Genomic DNA, 25,489 nt, shown 5'->3' on the forward strand with positions numbered 1-25,489 from the left:
GCTGAGCCTTGACTCTCCTCCTTACCTTGAGCAAGTCAACTTCTTAAAGTTTGAAGAATCTCTATTTGTTTAACTGTAAAATGGGAATTCCATCTGTTTTGTTGAGAGTATTATTATCCTGGATAATTTGTGTGAAGCTCCTAATACCATTTACAGGAAGCATGTGTCACCAGTGAATTTTAGTTCTCTTTGTGGTTTCTGCTAATTTGTTCTGTCCTCTTCCACTATTTTCTGTACTCTTTCTATTGAAGATCTATGACAGTACTTGCTTCATCAGCAAATAAGTTTGAGAAACTAAGAACAGATCCAAAGTACAGTTCTTGGATTCTTTCCTTCTGGTGGAAAGAGGGGGCCAATAAAATGGGTTTGTGGTATATTTCCCCCTACTTCCATGGCTGATGTGTTAATAATTGTTAGAAATTTTCAGAGTTGGAGTTTAAAATCCTGAATATTTATAACCTTAACTGTATTAGTAGAATGAATCGTTTTTTCCCCCTAGGTATCTTAGTATATGTTTTCCCTGCTCCATCCATCCATCTGTCCATCCATCCATCCAAGAGTTACAGATAGTATTTTCTTTAAAAAGAAAAAATGTTTCTGTGCCTAGAAGAATAAAAAATAGAAAATTCTTTGGATTAGACCATCTCTAAAATGCTTACAAGTTCATGAAGTAGAGGTCAATAAAGGAATGTGTAGTCTGCCCTCAATTCTTGGTGTACTTAAGCATAGTGAATTTGAGGAATGCGGTTCTGTAGATTCCAGCTTCAAATAAAAAAGTCTTACAGTAAGTAAAAGTCACTGGAGAAGACCTAAACTATATGGTATAATACAAAAGACATGAGTTTTTTTGTAAATTGACATAAGGCACAGTAGCTTAACTTTGGAGTGCAGATGTGTGTGAAAGTGACTTGAAATGGGCCAGTGTAAGGTATCATTTCCTCCCCTGTGAACCCCTAGTGTTGAAACAACCTTTCAGTGGGAAGAGGAACTACAACTAGGGGATGACAGGAGTTTCCTCTGTAGATAACAAAATATCTTTACACTAATTCAATCTTGCTAAGTTAATCAGGTATTAACCATTAAATGCTTTACCTTAGAATGATTTCTAACTTAAATGATATGCATAGAGAACTCTTTCTCATTCAGCTCTAGAAAAAAATTTTTCTCTTTTTTTAGAATTGTTTTAGGGAGTACTCACTAGCTGTTGTAGGTCTTCCCATAACATGAAAGAATAATTAGCAGAGTGAGATTAAGTCATGCCATTGAACCACCTGAGGAGGAGGAGGGTAAGTGCTTTATATTTCCAGTGCTGCCTGTTTTGAATCAGTAGAGATCCTTGTAGAATTACTAGATAGAGGCTAATCTTTTAGTTCAGTTCCATAAATATTAATCTCATACTAGTTTTCTGTCTAGCAGAGTGCTAGGGTGAGTACTAAATATTTTTAGATGTAGTGCAATGCTTAAATTTATGGTGGTGGTCAGGGGAAAAAAGATACAGGAATGCTAAATAAATAGACAATAGTGTAAGAGGAGAGGTAACTATAGGACTGAGGCAGAAAAGAACAAATTGAGCCTGAAGCACTTTGCTATATCATTTAGAAAGCAAAGGAGCAAAGGCTACTGGGGTCTTGGTCTTTTTTTTTTTTTATGGATACTTTTAATATCTAGACATTTTTTTATGGAGGTACAATTGACATTAGTTTCAGATGTACAACATGATTGAATATTTTTATATACTGTAAAAAGATCACAGTATAGCTAAAATCCATCACCACACATAATTAATTTTTTTCTTCTTGTTGGGAAAACTTTTTAAGATTTACTCTCTTAGCAACTTTCAAATATTCAATATGTTCAGTTCTGTTGCTCAGTCGTGTCTGACTCTGCGACCCCATGGACTGCAGCACGCCAGGCTTCCCTGTCTATCACCAACTCCCGGAGCCTAGTCAAACTCATGTCCATTGAGTCGGTGATGCCATCCAACCATCTCTTCCTCTTGTCATCCCCTTCTCCTCCCACCTTCAGTCTTTCCCAGCATCAGGGTGTTTTCAAATGAGTCAGTTCTTCGCATCAGGTGGCCAAAGTATTGGAGTTACAGTTTCAACATCAGTCCCCCCAATGAATATTCAGGACTGATTTCCTTTAGGATAGACTGGTTGGATCTCCTTGCTGTCTAAGGGACTCTCAAGAGTCTTATCCAACACCGCAGTTCAAAAGCATCAATTCTTCAGTGCTCAGCTTGCTTTATAGTCCAACCCTCACACCCATACATGACTACTAGCCTTGACTAGGACCTTTGTTGACAAAGTAATCTCTCTGCTTTTTAATATGCTGTCTAGGTTGGTCATAACTTTTCTTCCAAGGAGCAAGAATCTTTTAATTTCATGGCTGCAGTCACCATCTGCAGTGATTTGGGAGCCCCCCAAAATACAGTCTGTTACTGTTTCCATTGTTTCCCCATCTATTTGTCATGAAGTGATGGGACCAGATGCCATGATCTTAGTTTTCTGAATGTTGAGTTTGAAGCCAACTTTTTCACTCTCTTCTTTCACTTTTATCAAGAGGCTCTTTAGTTCTTCACTTTCTGCCATAAGGGTGGTGTCATGTGCCTATCTGAGGTTATTGATATTTCTCCCAGCAACCTTGATTCCAGCTTATGCTTCTTCCAGCCCAGCATGTCTCATGATGTACTCTGCATATAAATTAAATAAGCAGGGTGACAAAATACAGCCTTGACGTACTCCTTTCCCGATTTGGAACCAGTCTGTTGTAACAGAGTATAATAAATTACAGGGATTCCCTGATGGCTCAGATGTAAAGACTACACCTGCCAATGCAGGAGATGGGTTTGTACCCTTGGTCAGGAACATCCCTTGGAGAAGGAAATGGCAACCTACTCCAATATTCTTGCCTGGAAAATTCCATGACAGAGGAGCCCAGCAGGCCACAGTCCATGGGGTCACGAAGAGTTGGACACTACTTAGCAACTAAACAACAATATAATTACAGTCACCATACTATATGGTACATCCCCAAGACTGACTTGTTTTTTAATTTTTAAAAAATTTGGTTTTGGCTGTGCTGGGTCTTCATTGCTGTGCACAGTCTTTCTCTAGTTGCAGTGTGCAGGTTTCTTATTTGTGGTGGCTTCTCTTGTTGCAGAGCACAGGCTTTAGCGTGCATGGGCCTCAGTAGTTGTGGTTAAGGGCTCCAGAGCACTGGCTCGGTAACTGAGGCACATAGGCTTAGTGGCTGAGCGGCATATGGAATCTTCCAGGTCCAGGGATTGAACCTGTTTCCTGCATTGCAAGGCACATTATTAACCACTAGACCACCAGGGAATCCTGATTTATTTTATAACTAGAAGTTATATAAAAGAACACTCCTTATCACTCCTACCCTACCCCTAACCTCACCCCTGGCAACCACCTATCTGTTCTCTGTGAACATGAGCATAAGTGAGATCATACAGTATTTGTCTTTTCTGACATTTCATTTAGCATAATGCCCTCAAGTTATCATAGACAGCAAGAATTCATTATTTTTTCATGGCTGAATAGTATTCCATTGTATATATACACCACATCATTTTTATCCATTCATCAATGAATACATATCTTGGCTACTATAAATAAAGCTGCCGTGAATATCTGGCTGCATACATCTTTTCAAAATTTTTGTTCTTTGGATAAATACCCAGAAGCAGTATTTCTAGATCCTTTAGTTCTATCTTTAATTTTTTGAGGAAACTTTATACTCTTTTCCATAGTAGCTACACCAATTTACATTTCCAGTCATAGTGCACAGGAGTTCCCTGTTCTCCACATCTATGTGAACACTTTTTTTTACATTGAATATCTTTGCATTTTTTATTTTTTTAATATAAATTTATTTTAATTGGAGGCTAATTACTTTACAATATTGTATTGGTTTTGCCATACATTGCCATGAATCCGCCACGGGTGTACATGTGTTCCCCATCCTGAACCCCCTTCCCACCTCTCCCCATCCCATCCCTCTGGGTCATTGCAGTGCACCAGCCCTGAGCACCCTGTCTCATGCATCGAACCTGGACTGGCGATTCGTTTCACGTATGATATATACATGTTTCAATGCCATTCTCCCAAATCATCCCACCCTCACTCTCTCCCACAGAGTCCAAAAGACTGTTCGATACATATGTTTCTCTTTTGCTGTCTCACATACAGGGTTATCATTACCATCTTTCTAAATTCCATATATATGCGTTAGTATACTGTATTGGTGTTTTTCTTTCTGTTATGCCAACACTTGTTGTCTTTTTGACAATAGCCATTCTAAGGTGTGAGGTGATAACCTCATTGTGGTTTTGATTTATATTTCCCTGATGATTAGTGATGTTTAGCACCTTTTCATTTACCTTTTGGCCATCTGTGTGTCTATGGAAAAATGTCTATTTATGTCTTCTGCCCATTTTTGCTTGGATTATTTTTTTTGCTATTGGTTTGTGTTAATGTATTTTGGGAACTAATTATCAGATACCTGATTTGCAAATATTATCTCTGATTCAGTAGGTTGCTTTTTCATTTTGTTAATGGTTTCCTTTGCTGTGCAGAAGCACCTTTTTAGTTTGGTGTACTCCCCCCTTGTTTACTTTTGTTTTTGGTGTCAAATCCAGTAAGTCCAAAATTGATGTCAAGGAGCTTACTGTCTGTTACAAGCGTTCGGTTTTGGGTCTTACATTCAGGTCTTTAACTCACTTTAATTTTTCTATGTGGTGTAATATAGTGATCCATTTTCATTCATTTGCTTGTGGTTGTCCAGTTTTCCTAGCACTGTTTATTGAAAACACTGTCCTTTACTAATGGGGTCTTGTTAAAATTAAGGCAGTATAAAGCACAATGCATGCGTGCGTCCTTGTGTGCTGCTTCACTTCAGTCATGTCCAACTCTTTGTGACCCCATGGACCACCCACCAGGTGGCTCTGTCCATGCGATTCTTCAGGCAAGAGTACTGGAGGGGGATCTTCCCGACTCAAGGATCAAGCCCTCCTCTCCTGGGTCTCCTGCATTGCAGGCTTGATTCTTTACCAGCTCAACCAGCTGGGAAGCCCCTTGAAGCATATTAAGCAAGTTAAAACGCATGAGTTCACAAAGACACCCAAGAAATTTCACTGGTCTCACCTTTGATTACTACTACAAAACTAACTCACTTTAAAAACCAGTTCTTTCCCATAAGAACTGTACTTCAGGTTAACTAGTTCCTTGATATGAGAAGTGTCTCACTGTAGAGGTATTCCATATAAAAATGAAGAAAAAATAGCATAGTATACCTTTAATGAAATTAGAGAACTAGGTAATGATCATCAGTGGCTGCTGACATCACAAAAGAGCCAACCAGAGTTGTATACCCTCTGATGAAAGTACATACCACCCAATCTTGTCAAAAAGCTTAAGCTGAATCAGATCCATAGGGGATGAAGAACATGTTGATGACATCACAGGAATGCAGCCAGTGAAATTTAGGATGTCAGAGGTTGCAGGACAGATACATTGCCAAGTGGAGGAAGAAGCAGCAGAGAAACCTATAGTTCAAAAGAGACTTATGGGATCTATCAACCAATGCAAGGTGTGGGCTTTACTGGCTCCTGACTGGAAAAGTTATGGAACTTCCCTGGTGGTCCAGTGGTTAAGACTGTGCTTCCATTGCAGGGGGCACAGGTTCAGTGCCTCGTCAGAAAATTAAGATCTTGTGTGCCCTGTGGTGCAGCCAAAAAAAGAAAGTTATGAAACTATTGGGAAAATTTGAACATTCACGGTTTTGCTATTAAGGGATTAATTTTTTGATGTGATCATGATATTGTTAGATTTTATAGAATAATCCTTTTGGAGGTACATACTGAAAGGTTAGAGTAAAATTATGATTTCTGGAATTTGCTTCAAAATAATCCAAGGGAAGATAGAAAATATTAAAAGCTTTAAGTTCCTGAACATTAAAAATTTGAAAAATAAAGAGTAAGAATTTGAGTGAAACAGCCAGTGTGGGCTGAATGGGGAAGGCTTCATGAAAGAAGGTAGATCCAGGATACCTAAGAAATGAAAAGGCAAGACGGGAGATGGCTAAAGGCAAGGGGGAACATGGATCAAGAATTATGGCTTGAATTCAGCAGTTAGACTAGTAAGGTAGATTGATTTCCCCATTTAGGAAAAACTTATGGTTCTTAACCCCCTTTTGGTCACAGATTCCTTCAAGAAATCAAGAGCAGTGAACCATTTCCCGAGAAAAAAATAGTATTTTCAATCTTGCATTCTATAATCAGTGGTTTCTGGGTCCCTGAAGTCACTCATGTGGACTCTCCACTTCCCAGCCATTGCCCCAAATATCTACCTTTTGGGTCAGGGGCTACCAGAACCTGTTTAGGAGCTTCTGGTTTAAGTGGAACATTTCCTGTTTCCTGAGATGATCTGTGAGTTGAAATCCTGTAATTATTAAAGGTTGGTTTAGTTGCAGTATTCTCTCTAGTGTGAAAATTGAGTTTCCTAACCTATTGTAGCAGAAACGGGATTGATGGTGGTGCATTGTAATTAGGTTTAACCATGAGATTGATACTTGACTGGTTTTGACCTACTTAAATGGCTGTCAGTGGTCTTTCTGTAACTACTACATTGTCTGCTTCACTGGTTGAATAATATAGGTTGCTTTGTAGCTCCTGTATCTAGGGCTTTCACTCATTGCATTGTTCTCATCACAGAGGAAAGTAAAGACAGCCCTTACAAAACAGCCTTAGGACTGGAGTATGGAGTCACAGTGGTATCTGAAATACTGAAGGCTGTTTGAAGCAGTTTATTTTCAAATTTTGATTTCTTTTCACTCCCAGCCTTCTCATGTACCATCTGTAAGAACTTCTTTTTTCTTTACTGCTCCTTCTTGCTACGGAATCTCTAGTATAAACATTATACTTAAAATTAAGCCACCCTTACAGATTACTTATTAAAGGTAACTTGATGAAGAAATGTGGAGCAAAGCACAGACATCATATTGTTCTCCCTGGCAACTGATGCACTGATAAAGACAAAGTATTCCTACCAATAATGTGTACATGACTCTCAGCACGAGGGAATCACCAGGTGAATCCAAAGAGCTCTTCTGTAAAACAAATGGCCTATACCCTTGAAAACAACAAAATCAACACCATGAAAAGACAAAAAGGCAAAGGAACCATTCTTATCAGTGCTAAATTTCCTGATTATTAGCTGTAGGGAGAATGTTTTGCTCTTAAGTGTGCCATTTAGGTTGAAGCGTCACGACGTTCAGAAAACATGTAGATAGAGCACAGTGTTAAAAAGTACAAATGTGGCAAAATGCTAACTGAACCCACATGAATGGTGTTTTTATGTGTTCATGACAGCATTCTGCTAGATGTTCTAATAGGTTTAATTAAAAGTTAAGAAAAAACCTTGGGTAAATTTTTTTGAGTCAGCAACAGAATGGTACTTAATACCTAGAAACTATAAAAGAGGATTGCAAATTTACTCTGGTCACTCTTACTCCCCCTTTGCTGGCCTAGGAGTACCTCAGGCCACACTTCTGGTTCTGTAAACATTATTAGTTTCTCCTTAATTCTTTTTCTAAATAAGACTTCTTAATCTTTCACCAATTAAGTTTCTGTGTGTGGTTTGTTATCCCTAGAACTCTTGACAGATGGAGAGTATAATTTATATGTAAACTTAAAAAGTAAGGCTTTTCTCTCTCAAATGGAGAAAGCAGCCCACCCAAAAGTTTTGGACAGTGGGAGAGATTGTTTTGACAAGATTTGAGTGCTTAAGTGACAGGCATTGTTCTAATGTTGGGAAATAACAGTGAACAAGTTTCTGGCTTGAAACTTGCAAAAAAAGGGTGGGCCTTAGTTCATTTAGGCTGCCAGAATAAAATAGACTATGTAGCTTATAAACGGAATTTATTTCTCACAATTTAGGCCAGAACTCAGAGATCAGGGTGCCAGCATGATCAGGTCACGGCCCTCTTCCAGGTCATAATGTGTCATGTTAAGAAGGGCATCAGGGATTTCTGGAACCTCTTTTATTAGGGTACTATTCCCAATCTTGAGAATGATCTACCTCCCAGAGGCCCCACCTAATAATACCACCACCCTAGGAGTTAGTATTTAAAAGCAGGGATTTGGAGGACCAAAAAACTTACATGGCAATGGGGGAAAGACAAATTAGGTGGTAATAATTGCTGTGGGTAAGGACAGGAAATGACAGGGACTTGAAGTCTGCTATTTATGACAATTTCAAAGCCTTACTTAAAAAAGTAAGGGGAGGAGTCAAGTGGAAATATAGAAGACAGTCTGAGCAAGGTCAAAGTATAGAAGGGGTCCGATCACGTGTTGTTCTGTTGTGTAGCAGGGGTGCGTTTTAAGTAGGGAAGACTACTTGGAATAATCCCAGTTTTCCTTTCCGGGCCTATAATGCATGTGTTGCCACAAGATGAAGATTGTATCTGATTTTAAATTTCTTTTTGCCTTTCAAGGCTACTTGTGCTGATGTTAGTTTTACTAGTGGGTAGCTGAACCACCACCATATATACGGCAGTTTGAGTTCATAAAGAAATACTGCACATCCCCCAAGTTTCCCATTAAGTGTTCATGTGGTTGAAAACTTGAGCCTGTTATTTATCATATGAACCTCAAGAAGCTTTTAAAAGCTTTTAAAAATTGTCTCCTTAATTTTTTAAAAATAAATTAATTCCTAAAACTTGGGTTATAGATGTAGTCACCTTCCTGGTAGTGTGTGATATTTAGAACTACATTTTAAAAAGGAGGACATGACAACTCGCTGAGGGTGAAAAAGCAAAACTATAGAAATTATCTGGTTTCTGATGTTTAAGCCACTGAAATCACACCTTAGGACTTAATGTTTCACTATGGTGAGCCAATTCTGAAGTTTTTATTTAGAGCAGAAAGCAGCCTGAAAAGTATGAGGCCTAATTTTCATGTTAAAGATCTAACATTCAGCACTCCAAACCTCAGATGGGCTAGAAACTCCTGAATCAGACTTGCCTTTGGCGGTAATGATTATCATACCAGCCCTCTCTTCAATTTGTTAGAAATTTAAACTAGCTAGTGTTAGGAAATCCAGTATACAGGTCAGGGAACTGGGAAATGTAATTCATATCATGTATTTCTGAAGCTAAATTTCAGGTCCTCAGACAAAAAGATCAAGATGGTTTTCCTATTTATTTTTTTTAAAAAAAGTCCAGAATGGATCAAAAAGAACAGTCATCAAGGACACAAGTGCCAGACATAAGGCCGAAGGGTAGCTAGGAAAGTATGCCTTCAGAAAATTTGGGTGACTTGTGTTTTAAAAGCTGGATCTAACATAAATAGTTAGCTCAGTTTTCTGTTGACCTAGCTTTCCCTGCCCTTCCTCCCAACATGGCACAGCTGGCTTGCTTTGCAAGGCCTCAGTTGAGGAATTCCACATACATACAGGCTGGTACAGCAGTACTCAGGTCATTAGAAGGATCTCATCACCTTATGGTTTCATTCCAGACCCAACTGTCTTCACTGTGAGAGATTTCACCCCTTGAAAATATGGCTACTTCAATACAAAACAATGTTACATCTTTAGAATGATCAATAAATCATCTTTCCAACTTTACATGCAGCTGAAATGAAAAAGAATGACAGGCTAAGGACAAAAGACTGTGAATTTTGTACTGCTGGACTTGTCATTCATGAAATGATCATTAGCTAATGGTCACTAAATTTACATATTCAGGAAATTATATATAGAATACTGCAAAAACACAGTAGAAGACTGAAGTTTGCCCGTTTCAGCTCAGGAAATCCCCTCACTCCCAAGCATGTTGTCCTTTCAACTCCAAAGTTTACTGCTGTTACTGTTTCTCCTCCTTTTGATTGTCCTTTTGCTCCCCAGAGCCAGAGCTTCCAGAGCCTTCTCGCTCGGATGCCATCTGTAAGAAAGCATTTGAGAATCACTTGTTTAATGTTAAGGGTGACAATTTGTTCTCTGATGAACTAAAAATGAAGGAGCTATATCCTACCTGTTCCACTCTAGTAGTTTCAGTGATTTCTTCCCTTTGGGTTCAGCCCCTCTCCCTCCCGAAGTATTCAAGAAGACCAGGAAGTTTACTTCCAAGTCCAATACTCCCAGTTCCATAAATGGCTGTGTATCAGTCATCAGTGAAAGTGATCAAGAGCAGTTACACTGAGTTAGGAGCAAAATACCTTTTTGTATGCCATTTCGAAAAGCTTCAATGATGCTTGCTGAAGGGAAGATGCCGCCTGCCTTATGTTTTCTCCCGTTTCACTGTCTTTCCGAGCAAGGAGCTCCCTCATTTTGGAGATCTCTTCTTTTAGCTTGTTGCACTTAAAACCAAAACAAAGCCAGACCCTCATTTTTCTGGTTTTCTTAGCCCAGAACACATAGCAGAATGTTTAGAGACAGACTTTTTAAAAGAAATTGCTATCAAGATCCAGAGAAAAATGACTGTCACTGACATTAGTGACAATACACCCCAAACTTATTGAGCTGTTTTAAGAGAGGACTTACTTCATCAGCAGGCAGTTGGTCCTTGAATTCTTCCATCTTGGTCTCTGTGTCATGGATGATTCCTTCAGCCATATTAACTGCTTCAACTCGTTCCTAAGAGAAATTAAAAATGCAGTATGAACGAAGACTTACCAATCAACCTGCTAATGGCTACACACAATTAAAAGAGTATTAAAAGAGGGAGAAATCACTGTGGTCTGAGATGTCTAAGAGATTTTAAGCTGGATTCAATGACAATTTTTATATGAGAATAAATAAGAAAGGCACTTCACATAAGTTACGACTGAAGTAATCACCTTCTTTCGCCGGTCTTCCTCAGCATACTTCTCTGCATTTTTAACCATATTTTCAATATCATCTTTGCTTAATCCACCAGAAGACTGAATCACAACTATAATGAAAAAAAAGGCACCGCATTATTTCTCAGTTAAAGGATATGCTTCATATGCTTCTTTCTCTACTGTATTAAGAAAAAGAATCCTCCTGTTCAGGGTAGCTAATCTTGATGTGAATTATGGAGAATAATAATAACCTACTGGCCTATAATAAGCAGAGGGAGACCAAGGGTCTAATATACAGAGATCAACTAACTGCCCTACCTACCAAAAACTTCAGATTCAGAGGCTCAGTGCTTGTTTGTTTTGGTGAATAAACACCATACCTGATAGCGAGACACTGATAACTAAGGAGAATGAGGGCAAGGACTCACCATCCTCCCTTGAGGCTGGGAAGGGGAAGATATACACAGTCTAGAGTGTAGTTCCTAACGGAGAGGAACTTCAAAGTCTCTAACCTCTTGTTCTTTTAGTCACTAAGTCGAGTCTGACTCTCTTGTGATTCCATGGACTGTAGCCCGCCAGGCTCTTCTGTCCATGGGATTTCCCAGGCAAGCATACTGGACTGGGTTGCTATTTCCTTCTCCAGGGCATCTTCCTGACCCAGGGATCAAACCCACATCTCCTGCACTGCAGACGGATTCTTTACCACTGAGCCACTAGGGAAGCCCTTACCTCACTCTTAAAATCTAATAAGTAAGAGAACTTACTCTGCTGCTCGCGTCCTGTACCCTTATCTTTGGCAGAAACATGTACAATCCCATTGGCATCAATGTCAAATGTAACTTCAATCTGAGGGACTCCACGAGGGGCTGGGGGAATTCCAATCTAGGATAAATAAATACCAGAGTAAGCTTCTCTCACCAACAGGTCCAGTGCTCTATTTCCAAAACCTGTATGATCTTCTGGGGGAATTAGTTACCTGTTTTCTGAGAGAAACAAGTGAAACTTACACTTTAAATGTACAAAAACAGGAGTTTGTAGGTTAGGGTAATACTTTCATTGCTGCCTGAAATAAAGAACTCCTACCAGTGAAGGCTGGCTGCAGCAAGTAACTGTAATGGCTTTATGTACCTAAGAATACACAATGAGAGCAAAGTTCTCCATTGCTCATGTCAGTAAGAAACAATAAGCAATGCTGACTAGAAGCTAGTAGCAAGTGATTTCCCTAGCAGTTCACTGGTTAAAACTCTGTGCTTCTACTGCAGGGGACACAGGCTAAATCCCTGGTCACGGAACTAAGATCCCACATGCTGTGCAGTGTGGCCAAAAAACCAGCAACAGTATCAAATGTCTTTAAAAGTAGTAATGAGAAATTTATTCTAAAAAGCACTGTTTATGGACATTTCCCTGAAGCTTATAAACTTCTTGACTTAGTTCCCAAGGCACAAGAAGCAAGGCAAAGCTTTCAAGTAAAAACTGAAGCCCTGGTTATCTGGCTGCAGAATTCATTTGAATACTACGCGAAAATAACAACAAAAACTGTATCTGCAGTTTATAATAATTTTAGGAGTCAGAATAGTGTAACTTCACCATAAAAAGAATGATCATGAGCATGAAATTCAGGATTCCTAATACCTACCAAAGTAAACTGTCCAAGAAGTTTGTTGTCTCCAGCCATCTCTCTCTCACCCTGACACACTTTAATCTCCACTTGAGTCTGTCCATCAGCAGCTGTAGAAAACACCTAGGGAAAAGAAGGAAACTTGCTGGGTTGGCAGCCTGATTAAACCATTACCCCCTACAAACTGCTAACCAAAGGAAGAAATTCACATCCCAACATTGGAAGAATCCTAATGTACACTATGTTCAGAACAAAGGCCTATGTCTTTACAGAGAACAGGAGCAGGATTAGCACAGCAGAAGGGCATACAATAGCTATTGTTTCAGCTAAGCAAACGCATTGTACAAAGATGCAACACTAGCACATAAGGCCTACAAGGAGCTATAAAAAGTGAGATGTTGAAACATGCTCATCCAGAGGAATGGGTCAGACAAAGGACATTTATGTTCACAGTCACAGGAAATCATCACTTTTCTTCAGAATGATATTGTGGCGATAGATCACTGCAAACAAAGCAACAGTCATAGTTCTTTCATAAAAACATCAAAACTCAGAAAGTTAGGAAGTAATTCTAAATCTAAGACCCACTGTCCAAATAACCCTGGGCTTGGTATCTCAGAACTATCGTTTACTGGGAAGACAAGCACACTCCCCTAGTGTCAGCCAGACATTTAATTTACTGCCTCTGAGAGTAATGTAGGGATTTTAAAATAATGAGGCTCCTTCTGGCACATTACTGTCCTATGAAGGAAGACACTTGATGACTTCCCTAAAATCACCACCAGGTAACCTCCTTACCAGGTAACTTTTCCAGGAATATAAGAGAATAAATGAGAAGATTCTTACCACCCACCCACATTCAACTAGTATGAACTGCAAAACAAAAAGAAAAGTTTTCTAGAAAGAGCTCACAGAAGTGGCTACAATCACATCCCTCACAGAATCTAGTATCTCTGTGAGAAAGTAAGGAGGGGGTGACTTTTACCTGGCTCTTCTTGGTTGGAATAGTGGTGTTCCTGTTAATAAGCTTGGTGAAGACACCTCCCAGGGTCTCAATACCCAGAGACAGGGGAGTGACATCCAGCAGCAGCACATCTGTCACATCACCAGCCAGCACACCTCCCTGAATGGCAGCTCCTATGGCCACAGCCTCATCAGGATTGACAGCTTTACTTGGGGCTCGGCCAAAGAGATCCTGCACAGTCTGCTGAACCTGAGCACCAAGAAAACAGAACCTTGTCACTAGCTGCTTAGGGCACCTGCCTGAGAACGAGAGCAGCGCGTGTATCCCCAAGCCCCACCAGATCCGGGACCGGCTGCTTCACGTCCAGGAATGTTTACTCAAATTATTATTTTGCAGTTGAGTTATTTTTAACGAGTTAAGTATATCATTTGGAAACACATATTTTACTCAGAATATCTCATTTATAGCCTTTTAAAATTTGGAAACAATTTGCCTAAGTTTTGTCATCTGATTTCCCAAGCAACACACTAGGAATAGAAGCGGAAGGCAAGGGGACTTAAATCGATATTGTCCAAGTCCTCTTCTATGTATCAACTAAAACTCAGCTTAAAAGCAGCAGTAGTAATTCAATAATTCAATACCGGTGCTGATGTGAGGCATGTTTTCCCCTCCATATTTTACTAATGCTAGGAAAAAGTTTATTTGAATATAACATCTGAGAATAAGAATATAACATCTGAGATAATTTGTTAACATAAAGATACCTGCTTGATTCAAAGCCTCTCTTTTTCACCCCCAGTTTATTGTTTGCATTATTTAAGCATAAGAACTCAAAAAAAAAATTATGAAAATCAAAGCCCAAGATCGTTCTATTCAAGCTATAAAGAAGTATACCTTCAACATGTTCTGTGCTCAGTCATTAGTTTTCCACACACCTGTCTTATCAGAATGATGTGTTGACAGAATGCATCATTGCACAAATCTCTGTTGAAGATGGTATTAGAAACCCAAACAATATACTGCAAAACACATATCCAAAACTGCCTATAGAGGCTAGTTAGTTAAGCTGTATGTTAAGGTGTCTTGGCCCTCATACTGTTTCATTTTGAAAAATTCTATAAAACTGAAGTTCAGGGTCCTCCTTGCTAGTACTCCAAAGACATCCCCCCCCCCTTCCTAATCCTTTTAAAAAATATTCTTTAAGACTAGAACTCTAGCGAGTACACAAATTCATACCCCTTTCAGGCCAAGGTGGTAGAAAGGTCACATACACCTGTCCCTACACAACATCAGCCATATGGTGTGCATATGCTCTGTCCTAAGAAATCATATGTTGGCCCTCTCTGCTCTCCATGCCAAGAATCCCATGGGTACTTACCTTGGGCATCCTAGTCATGCCACCAACCAGAATCACTTCTCCTATGTCACTCTTGCTGACTTCTGCATCTTGCATGGCTTTTTGGCATGGGGCAATGGTCCTTCTGATTAGATCAGTAACAATCCCTTCAAACTGAGCCCGAGTCAGCTTCATATTCAAATGCTTGGGTCCAGAAGCATCCATTGTAAGATAAGGCAAATTGATGTCAGTCTGCAAGGGAAGCAGGAAGACCAGTTGTGAAGTCTCTCTATTACTTCAATTAAAGACTACACACTAGAAAATATTTCGAAAGTCAGAGGGAGGATCAGACACACTTTAAATGAACAGCTACCAAAGACAGACTCTTAAAAGATTTAACCTCTTATCTTCTCAGAAGTAACACTACAAACCTGTTAATAATAATGAAGGATGGAATAGAGAAGCAGGAAAAAAAATCCCCATTCAAAAGGTGAAGAATTGTCCTGCCATTAAAACATGCATTAAGAAATTACACTACTGTGTTTTTACCAAGTTTTTTAAAAAAAATTCCGTGTACTTCTGAGAAAAAAGTATGCTCTGAACCAAATAATCTGTCACTAAACCAGGGCTTTACAAGTCTAAGATGGTTAAAAAAGCTACAACAAAAATGCCTAAAGGACCGACTACTGCTATGATAGTCACAGAGAGCAGCAAACACTGCTACAGTCACACCATGTAATATATATAGTATCAATAAACATTAAATTCTAATAAGGCATGGATTAAGAATATTTAGACTAACAAAACTATTAAACATGCAGAAATAGGTGTCTCAGGGGTGAACTCCCAGGAAGAGAGTTAAATTTATGCTGCACCTCCAACTTCACATCAAAGCAAGGCCAAAAACAATAAAGACTGAGGGGAGCAAATCCTTAGCCACTTTTCTTCAGGGAGAGTACCCTGGACAGTTAAAGGCTTAATAAGAATTAACAAACCTTCTGTAAAAACAATGATACTGGATATAGTTTCAAGGACACCAATAACAATTTCCTCTTTGCACAATGTTAAACCGAATCAGAAAAAAAATTATCTAAGTTAATGCAATCGAACAGAACTTTCTGTGGCAATGGAAATGCTACTTGTGCTTCTCAATCCAGCAGCCACTAGTCACACATGGCTGAAAAGCTGAAATTCACCTAGTGCAACTGAGAAACGGAATTCTTAAAAATTGTATTTTGAGACTTCCCGTGGGTCCAATGGCTAAGACTCAGCTCCCAATACAGGGCACCCAGGTTTGATCCCTGGTTAGGGAACTAGATCCCACATGCTGCAACTAAGGGTTTGTATGCAACCAAGACCCAGTGCAGTCAAATAAATATTTTAAAATTGTATTTAATCTTAAATAGCCATATGTGGTTACTGTACTAGTGCAGTTCCATATGCTCTAAGTTACAACCTGAAAAACTCCAGTACTTTCCACCTTCAAATGCCAGTTCCATCATGAAGTTTTGTCCCTTCTCTCTCTCAAATTAAACCATGTATCTCTCCCTACCTCACCCTGGTCCAAGTCCTTTCCTCTCTCACCACCTGGTGTAGCTTTAACAGCCCTCTACATTTTTTCACACCCACTCAGGCTGCCACAGCTCCCCCGCATTTTCCACTTCACCTCAGGGTGCTTTCCCCAAACCTGACCATGTCACTGCCCCATCTTAAAATTTTTCAGTGATTTGTAGTCAGTTATCTCAGGAAAGACACCAAATCCTCCAATCTGTAAAGCCTCCAGCCTTATCTTCTATGCTCCTCCTGCCCCTCTAGTCTGTACTTCCGCCACATTGACCCTTTCTCAGGTCTTACCCCACCACCTCATACTTATCTGACACTTTATGTGTTCCTGATCAACTCACCTTGCAGGAGGCTCTAATTATGTCAAATACCTCTCAAGTTCCTCTATTATAAATCTAAGTTTGCCTGTTTTAGAAAATAAAATTAACATATACACTTATAGTACCACTGCTATTTACTACACATTGTCCTGAGCATGTTATACCTATTAATTTACTAATCCTCACAACTCTAAGGGGGGAAATGGAGTGCTAATTATCCTCATTTTATAGACAAGAAAACAAACATTAGTAATTCATCCAAAGTCATATAGCGAACAATGAAATAGAAACTTAATCTCCACCAGTCTATCTACAGAGTAACTGTATATTACTTCTGACATTTATTGATATAACGTTTAATTAATGTCCACCACTCCAAACTACAGTATAAATTCCACAAGGGCAATAAATGCTTCTATGAGTTTAACCTACAGACTTACAATCACATATGCACAAACACTGATGTACAAAGATGATCAATATATCTTGCTATTAATAAAACAGCAAAACGCAAAGAAACAATCTAAGTACCTTTCAATAGGATACAGCCACAGTAAAACCAACCAAGGTATCACTCCAAGAAGTGAACCCCCTAGGAAGAAAGAATCATAAGCTATCCTCTGGCAGTGTTACATATTTCAGTCTCAACCATCATGCTGCAAATTCTGACAGCTGAACAAAGGAATACCATCAACTTCGTGGATGACCCTGTACAACTTTGTCCCTCTTTCATAGCTGCTATTAAAAAAAAAAATCCAGATGTGACTGAAGGTCACCCACTTTACCAACACAACAGCAGCCACTATGAACACCTCTTCCCTTCCCAGAGTGGGTGATCAACTGCCTACCTAGCAGTACGCTCTTTCCTGCTGCCACTTGAGAATCCAGAATTAGAACTCCTGTCATCTTGTTATATTCCTGACATGGACCTAACATGCTGTTATTCTGTTCTTAGTGGTTAAGGCAAAGAGAAACTTCATCTCTCAGAACTGGAGCAACATATGGTAAAACTTTCAACAGATTTGAACAAATCTGCCCATGGAGGCAAACTTGCACAGGTACATATTCCCCGGCTTTCAGCCAGGTTTCATTAACTCACTGTCTAGACTGGTGATCTAAATAAATTAGAGACTTACATAAAAAGATGTCTGAAATAAAAACAGAAGTAGTTCTGAGAGTCTCCTAGTATTTCCAGGTTAGTAATTCTAATTTTACACACTGCTCAGTCTAGATGCAGGAGACATAAGAGACTTGGCTTCGATTCCTGGGTCAGGAAGATCCCCTGAAGGAGGAAATGGCGACCCACTCCAATATTCTTGCATGGAGAATCCTGTGGACATAGGAGCCTGGCGGGTTACAGCCCATAGGGTCACAAAAAGTCCAAAAAGTTGGGAAAAGACTGAAGTGACATAGCATAATGGTGCAGTCTAGATTTAAAAAATACCATCTTGAACGCAAATAAGTATATTCAATGTCATTCAGCTCTCAATTAAACCATTATTTGGCTCCTGTAACATAACCTGATTTGGTGCTTAACAAATTTCAGCTCACTCATTAAAAACAAAATAGTTCCGTTAATGGAAAAGCATTTTTTGCCACCAACCAGAAAATGGTTAAAAAAAAATCTCACCAACATTAGGCCAATTAAAATATGCTATTCAAGTAAACTCCGGCTGAAAAGATCCATCAAGGCTGCTGGAATTTGTCCACGTCTCACCTGCACAGATGAAGAGAGTTCACACTTGGCCTTCTCAGCAGCTTCCCGAACTCTCTGAAGCGCCATGTTGTCTTTGGTCAAATCAACCCCCGTCTAACAAGACAGAATATAACTAGTGTAAGTAAGAAAATGAATACTACTTAAATCGCAGTGGTAAGGTGTAGACAAAACAAAATAAAGCCATACCTTCATAAACAAGCAAAAATTAATCATTGCCTTTAAAAATCTACAGGAAAAAGACCTAATCTGAAAAAGATATATTATGTCTGGAGTTAAGGGGATGAACTGTTCTCACTTCTTTCCAGCTGTAGGATTCTGGCTCAAAAAAGGAGTTCTCAAAATTCCTTTTCCAATACAGGTATTCTCCCACTTTTCCAAAACTTGCTTTAAACCACACCTCACTTTTATAAAAGATCTATATTAATACCTGTTTTTGCCAACCAAGTGAAACCTGAAAAGGATTTTCACATTTACAAAAAGGACAACTAATATTCGGCATTTGCTTTGCAACAAGCTATTATAGAAGCAGTGTGCACCCCAAGCTCCTTGCCCAGTAACTACATTTATCTGAGTATCAAGCCACCATAGCTTTGATCTGGAAGCGTATGAACATTTTGTTTTGTGCATCCGTTAGAAAAAAGGTGCCCTAAGGTAATTGCTTCTTTGCTTCACAACATTTCAGCTTATCATAGGTCTCACAGGAAGACATTTTCAGATAGTGGAGGAAACCTATATAGTTGTCCATCACTATCTGTGAGGATTGGTTCTAGCACTTCTCTCCAAAAACGTGGATTCCCCAATCCAAAGACATTCAGGTTTCCTATATATAATGCCATAGTACTATTATACACCTGGTACTGTATCCTTTTCATTGTTGTCTGTTCACAATTTGAAGTTACAATAACTGGAACAGTTCAGAGCACCCATGAAACTGAAATGCAATTTCAGTGGACTATGCAACGGGAGAAAAAATCATAAAGCAAACTGCAGTCCAAAGAAATCCTCAGTATCTCCATGTCTACACATTAACCCCACTGGTAACTAACCTCTCTTTTGAACTCCTTCACAATGTGGCGCAGCAAGGCCTGGTCAAAGTCTTCACCACCTAAGAAAGTGTCTCCATTGGTGGATTTCACCTCAAATACTCCTTTCTGAATTTCCAGTATGGAAATATCAAAAGTTCCACCACCTAAATCATACACAGCAATGCTAGAAAAAAAAAATAAGGCCTTCAAGAACCAAATTCATCACAGGTAGAGTTCAGTCACCAAACTAACATACACCTGGCTACTTCCCCCCACCCAGGTATAATGATGACTGCCTAAGTGTCATATGTCTTAACATATGGTCCTTACAGCAACATGTAAAACATGTAAGAGTTAAAATGAAATGGTAAACTTCCAGATGAATACTTGCCAACAGGCATACCAAGGGAGTAAAAGAACCACAGTCAGTACTTTTAAAAAGAAAAGAAAAGAAAGAAAAGAGAAAAAGTAATCAAAGGAATAGTCCTGAAATGAATGAAAAACACAGACCATAGAAACCTGGGGAAAAGGTCAAGGCAGTATATTTTTAGTCTAAGGCGCAACACTAAGCAATCAAGATGATGATTGAGGATAGATTTCAAGATTCCATGAACTTAGTCTCACGCATCTAAGTGGAAATTTATTACACAAACTTACATTTTGTCTTCTGATTTGTCCAGACCATAAGCCAAAGCAGCGGCTGTGGGTTCATTAATTACCCGAAGCACATTTAGTCCAGATATCTGGCCAGCATCCTTAGTGGCCTAAAGAAGAAGAAAAAAGGCATTTTTTACCCTTGTGTCCCAAGTACCATTTATTTCGTGACTAAAAATGCTAATTGAACTCACCTGTCTCTGAGAGTCATTGAAATAAGCTGGGACTGTGATCACAGCATTTTTTGCTGTATGCCCCAAATAATTTTCTGGAAAAGAAATCAATGAAATCAACCATGAGAATCCTATCAAATAAAATAAGCTACAATTAATAATGTAGCCTGACAACCCATGTCATCCTCTTGAGATCACAAACAGTACCCATTAGTTTTTTAGCATATGACCTAACATATAGAGATCTTATTGAAAAACACTCTGATTTAAAAAACTCAAGATCTCACCTATAACACATTAGTGAAGGCTCATCAACTATAATGACCTAGTTTTTTAGACTTAAAAGAGCCACTGTTTCTCATACAGGAAGTTATAAGTTTTATCTAACAGACACAAAAGCTTAACGTGTAGTCTTTTGGTTTCCCTTCTGGGAAAAATAAACATGCAAGCCACCATTAGGAAAACTTGGAAGAGAAGTTCAATTTGTAGAGAAAGAGTAATGAAGTTTTGCCATTTCTAGGTATTCTGTGCAAAAGCCACTGCAAACTCATTCAAAGGTCAATGAGATACAGAAGCCAGTGATCTCAGAGTAATCATGCAGTTTTCTGAATGTTCCAAGATATGAACTAAGCTTTCTCACCTGCAGTCTCTTTCATCTTCATCAACACAAATGCTCCAATCTGACTTGGGGAATAGAGTTTTCCATGAGCTTCAACCCAGGCATCACCATTAGAGGCACGGACAATTTTAAAAGGAACATTTTTACTGAAAGACACAAATATTTGAGAAAACATGCCAGCACAATCTATCATGAAGTTACCATACACCATGAAAGCCCATCTTCCACCCCACGAGATCCATGGTCAACAAATGAGAACTTCAGGAATTCACTTAATGAAATCCTTTAGAAAGTAATCATTAACACGTAAAAACATCCTGATGAAACCTGAACATTTTTCTCACCAAAAATTTATGCAGCTGCTTTGGATAACACAGAGATACCATATGACTCAGAAACTTCATTACTAGATGTCTACCCAAGAAAAATGAAAACGTACATCCACATAGAAACCTACAAATGTTTATGGTAGCATTACTCATTAACAGCCAAAAAGTGGAAACAATCCAAATGTCATCAACAAATAAACACTAAATTCTCTATGTATGTGTGCAATGGAGTATTATTTGGCCATAAAAACAAATGAAATACTGATAACATGAGACAGCAAGGATAAACCTTGAAAACATATCGAACTATCTGATCAGCACAAGATGAAGCCTATGTCATTGTCTCGTGTTTAACACCAATTTACATGGTCCAGGTATGACCACCCAAATCTTCATATATCATGTCACACCTAGCAAAGTCCTAATCTGTGAAGGCAGAATTGAATATTTTGAAGAAGACACCCTCTGGGCAAGGGCAGGGCCTGTCCCCAGGGATCCTGCTAGTAAGTCTGTTCTAAACAGCCTTTGCAAATAAATACAGTCTTACTATTACTCACATGTCCTTCTGAACTTCTGGGTCATCATATCGCCGACCAATAAGACGCTTGGTAGCATAGAATGTGTTGTTTGGATTGGTGACAGCCTGTCGCTTGGCCGGCATGCCAACAAGTCGTTCACCATCTGCTGTAAAGGCTACAACTGAAGGGGTGGTTCTGGCACCTTCAGCGTTCTCTAGCACCTAAAACTCCCAAAGGAGGACAGAGTAAGGTTCCAGTCACCACCAGTGTCTTTGTATCAATTATTTGAGACACAGAGCAAACATTAAACAGCAGTACTAGTGAGGATATTTTTCTGCCCTGTAAATACTGATACAGAAAGCAACTGCTATTTGAGATCGAAACAATCAACTAAGAACATCAAAAAAACCCACACAGGAATATATATAAATCAGATCTTTCTTACTGTTGTCATAAAATTAATTGTACTTTTGTTTTGGTGATGGCTAAAACTTTCAGGCATTAAAAAAAATTTGCAGATTCCCCTGGTGGTCCCCTGCCAATGCAGAGGATACAGGCTGGATCCCTGGTCTGGGAAGATTCCACAGTGTGGGGCAACTAAGCCCATGAGCCACAACTACTGATGGCTGAGCACCCTAGAGATCCTGGTCCACAGTAAGAGAAGCCATTGCAACAAGACAGTAGCCCCCACTGGCCACAACTAGAAAAAGCTTTCATGTAGCAAGACCCAGGGCAGTAAAGAAAAAAAAAATTATTTTTTAATTGCCAAAAAGGAATTAAAAGATCCAGGTGCTTCAAATATTATTGAGGAGAACCATGTGGGAATAAAGATTTTTAAGAGCAGAATAAAAAAAAAAAAAAGAACAGAATAGGTAGGATTCAAGAAAAAGATCCTCTACCACAGCAGGAAATAAAGAACATTATTTACTTATGACCCAGCCTTTGCATTTCTTGGAGCTCCATTTGCTTCTAGACTGTTTCTGCACCTTTAACTTTTGTTTAACTGACTTACAAAAAGGTAAAATTTTATTACCTCTGTACTAGGACACACTTAAAATCCTGGGAAGTTAAATCCATTTGATTATTCCCAGCATAAATTAAGCACAAAGATGCACCTCAAGAGAGTCTTAAGAATTTAAACGCAACCTTTAAAATGTCCCTTATCTAAGCCAAAGGACACAGAATTCTGAATTGTCTACTAGCTACCACTATACGGTCCAGAGCCTCCAATTATGCTCACCTTTGCTTGTTTACCTTCCATAACTGCCACACAGGAGTTGGTAGTACCCAAATCAATACCAACAACTGCTCCCTTGATTGCTTCTGATCTGTAAGACATTTAAAACAATGCTACGATCAGTTAACAGTGGTCTCCAAAATAGTGGTAAAAAAGACCTATTTTACAATATGAAGGTAAACCTTGAAGAAGGTTTGGTAGAAAACAATTATTTGCTACTGTGGTGAAATAAACACTCTATTAATAAATATAAGTGTTTTTTTCCCTGAACAAAACAATCATAAATTTAGAGACCACTGCTCTGGGACTTAATATTTATCATCTTACTATTAAAAGAAATGAAATTATACTTACGCATAGTCCCGCCTTGAAACAATTCTAAAAGCCTCATGACTAAGGCCATTCCAGCCATCCTTAAAAAAAATAAAATTGCATCAGCCATCAACCATATATGAAAACTTGGGCTTAACTATTCTTCTGAAGAATATGTGAACGTTTGAGGTTTTCATTCTGAGTGGCTACCATGCATAAAGTTCATTGAAATAGTAAGATGTTTTATGTATAACAGGCATAACGGTACTGACACAGCAATCAAGTCCAAGAAAGCATAAGTTTTCCAAATAAGTTAGACAAACAAATTCATGTAATACTGTCCTGAATTACATTACCAAAAGGTTACTCAACTTCGGCATTATTGATTTTGAACAAAACTTTTGCTGGGAGCCTGGCTGTTCTATGCAATGCAGGGTGTTCAGCAACAACTTGGATCTTTACAACTAGAACTTAGTAGTAGCATGGTTACCCAGATTGTAACCACCAAAGTCATTTTCAAACACTGCCAAACATTCCCTAGAGAAGCAAAAATACATTACAAAATAACTACTCAATTTCACTATCACAGCAGTGTCCACTTAAGATCCACACATGTGTGTGTTGCAAATATAGATTTAACTTAATCTGAGCCATTTCCCCTGATGTTGCCAAGCTAATGCTTTAAGGGGACTAGAAGTAGCAACCTTATGAATCAGTTTGGGGCAGGGGAAATGTGGAGTGGGGGGGAAAATGTCAGGAGTGGCCTCTGATCAGGATGAAAGACCTTTGTTACATTCTCACCTCAGGCTATTGCAAGTCGTCCTTTACTCAACCTGAGCGCAAAGAAACACAATTCCAAAAGATGTATTTCTAGTCTTACACGATAATGAGCAATCACTCCATGGCCTTTTCCCGATTTGCTTATTTTTTCTGAAATAACGGAGATGATGATTCTGGGAAAACAACTATTAAATGTTCGCAAACAAGAAAATCAGAGCTTGACTTTTAATTTATTGCTCGGATGCTCTTTCTTCCTTCGTCATATCACAGTAACGGGGTCCCTGCACACTCCCGATTTTAGAAGACTCCTTCTTCTACCCGTAAGCGAAAATGAAAACTATAATAGCTTTTCCTTCCTTATAGACTACGACCTCAAGGCCAAAACTGCGTAATCCGCATCAAAAAGCCTATCAGAACGACTACCAGCTACTTGGTGAAATATAACGGTGAAATAAAACTCTACGCTACCAAGGGGTGTGACTCAGCAAAGAGAAAAAGGCAAAACCCTGAATTAATCCTTGAATCAGCAACACTGAATACTAAAGGTCTGTTATTTTCCATCTCTCCTGTTTCCCGGAGGATTCTGACCCCGAAGGCCGCGGCCTGCAGCATTGACTCCCAAGACCGTGAGCCCCTCGGGGAGGGCCCGGCAGTCCCTTACCTGGTGGCGGGCAGCTGTGGGGCCCCGGGAGGCTGCGGTGCCGACGAGACGGGATACTGCGGCTCGGCTGGCGCTTATCATGGCTGCTAGACGGTGGAAGTACGAGACAGCAAAGAGACGCTCGGACGGCCGAGGGTAGCGCGGCGCAGAGGTGCTAGCGCTTCTGGAAACCTCCTACCACGTGGGGTGGGGGGCGGGGGTTGACCGCTGCGGCCTGGAAGCCCGCTCATCCTCTGAGGCGCCGCCCGTGCTGCCTGATCAGAGAATACCTGTATGCCGCGCCCGGAGTCAGGGCCTATGGCTACTACGCTTCGAAGCCTGAAAGTTGGGAACAATATGTCCTTCTGTGCCGGCTGCGGCAGGTCAGGGCTCCGTGAGAGACGAGGAGGCCTAAGAGTAGTATAAGGCAAAACTGTGGACAACCCCGGTCCTCGGAGGCAGGAAGGACTCAAGGTCACACGGGATAAACTGCGAACAGATTACAGTCTCCTTGCGTCAGTTACGTGAGAGGAGGGGTCTGTTGCGCCTGCGCAACTGGCCGCCCGCCGAGGTCCTGGAGCGCATGTGCACAGGGAGTAGTGAAGAACGGGGTGGAGTCTGACTACCGCTGTCATAGGGTGCTCCAGCTCACGTGAGTTTCGTCCTCCCACCCCCGTTTCCCTGGGAGATCCTGGCGGCCTCAAGGTCCGCGCGAGTTGACTTTTCCTTCTCGCGGAGGGCGCCATTTTGTCCTGCGTTTTTGTTCAATGTAAACTGGGGGTTTAAAACCTTTGTTGCTCGTCCTTTGTGTTTTGACTGCTTGTTGCTGTTTCAGTAACTTGAAGTA

At 39.7% G+C, this 25,489-nt stretch overlaps 1 protein-coding gene and 1 non-coding gene across 2 annotated transcripts; both read right to left on the reverse strand.

Moving 5' to 3' along the window:
- Nucleotides 1-9,198: 9,198 nt before the first annotated feature.
- HSPA9 (heat shock protein family A (Hsp70) member 9) lies at nucleotides 9,199-24,868 on the reverse strand. Its single transcript, XM_043912893.1, has 17 exons — nucleotides 24,664-24,868; nucleotides 23,265-23,323; nucleotides 22,914-23,001; nucleotides 21,713-21,894; nucleotides 20,848-20,972; nucleotides 20,229-20,302; nucleotides 20,038-20,144; nucleotides 19,402-19,564; nucleotides 18,356-18,448; nucleotides 14,798-15,007; nucleotides 13,441-13,668; nucleotides 12,474-12,578; nucleotides 11,602-11,719; nucleotides 10,853-10,947; nucleotides 10,557-10,649; nucleotides 10,232-10,372; nucleotides 9,199-9,957 (listed from the first exon to the last, which is right to left on the reverse strand). Exons 1-17 carry the CDS (start codon nucleotides 24,742-24,744, stop codon nucleotides 9,880-9,882), a joined length of 2,040 nt encoding a protein of 679 aa, XP_043768828.1. The 5' UTR covers nucleotides 24,745-24,868; the 3' UTR covers nucleotides 9,199-9,879.
- Nucleotides 14,327-14,397, reverse strand: LOC122701150. The gene has a single exon (XR_006342992.1). It is a non-coding gene; the product is annotated as a small nucleolar RNA SNORD63 (small nucleolar RNA).
- Nucleotides 24,869-25,489: the final 621 nt, after the last annotated feature.

This window comes from Cervus elaphus, chromosome 9 (genome assembly GCF_910594005.1).
Source record: "Cervus elaphus chromosome 9, mCerEla1.1, whole genome shotgun sequence".
Classification (NCBI taxonomy): Eukaryota; Metazoa; Chordata; class Mammalia; order Artiodactyla; family Cervidae; genus Cervus; species Cervus elaphus.

Excerpts from the sequence above, each read along its gene's own strand:
- HSPA9 (XM_043912893.1), bottom strand. The coding sequence starts at position 24,744 with ATGATAAGCGCCAGCCGAGCCGCAGTATCCCGTCTCGTCGGCACCGCA. Across the intron at positions 21,895-22,913 it reads TGGAAGGTAAACAAGCAAAG|GTGCTAGAGAACGCTGAAGG; the intron begins GTGAGCATAATT and ends TGGGAGTTTTAG. Across the intron at positions 18,449-19,401 it reads TGAAGGAGTTCAAAAGAGAG|ACGGGGGTTGATTTGACCAA; the intron begins GTTAGTTACCAG and ends CTGTCTTGTTAG.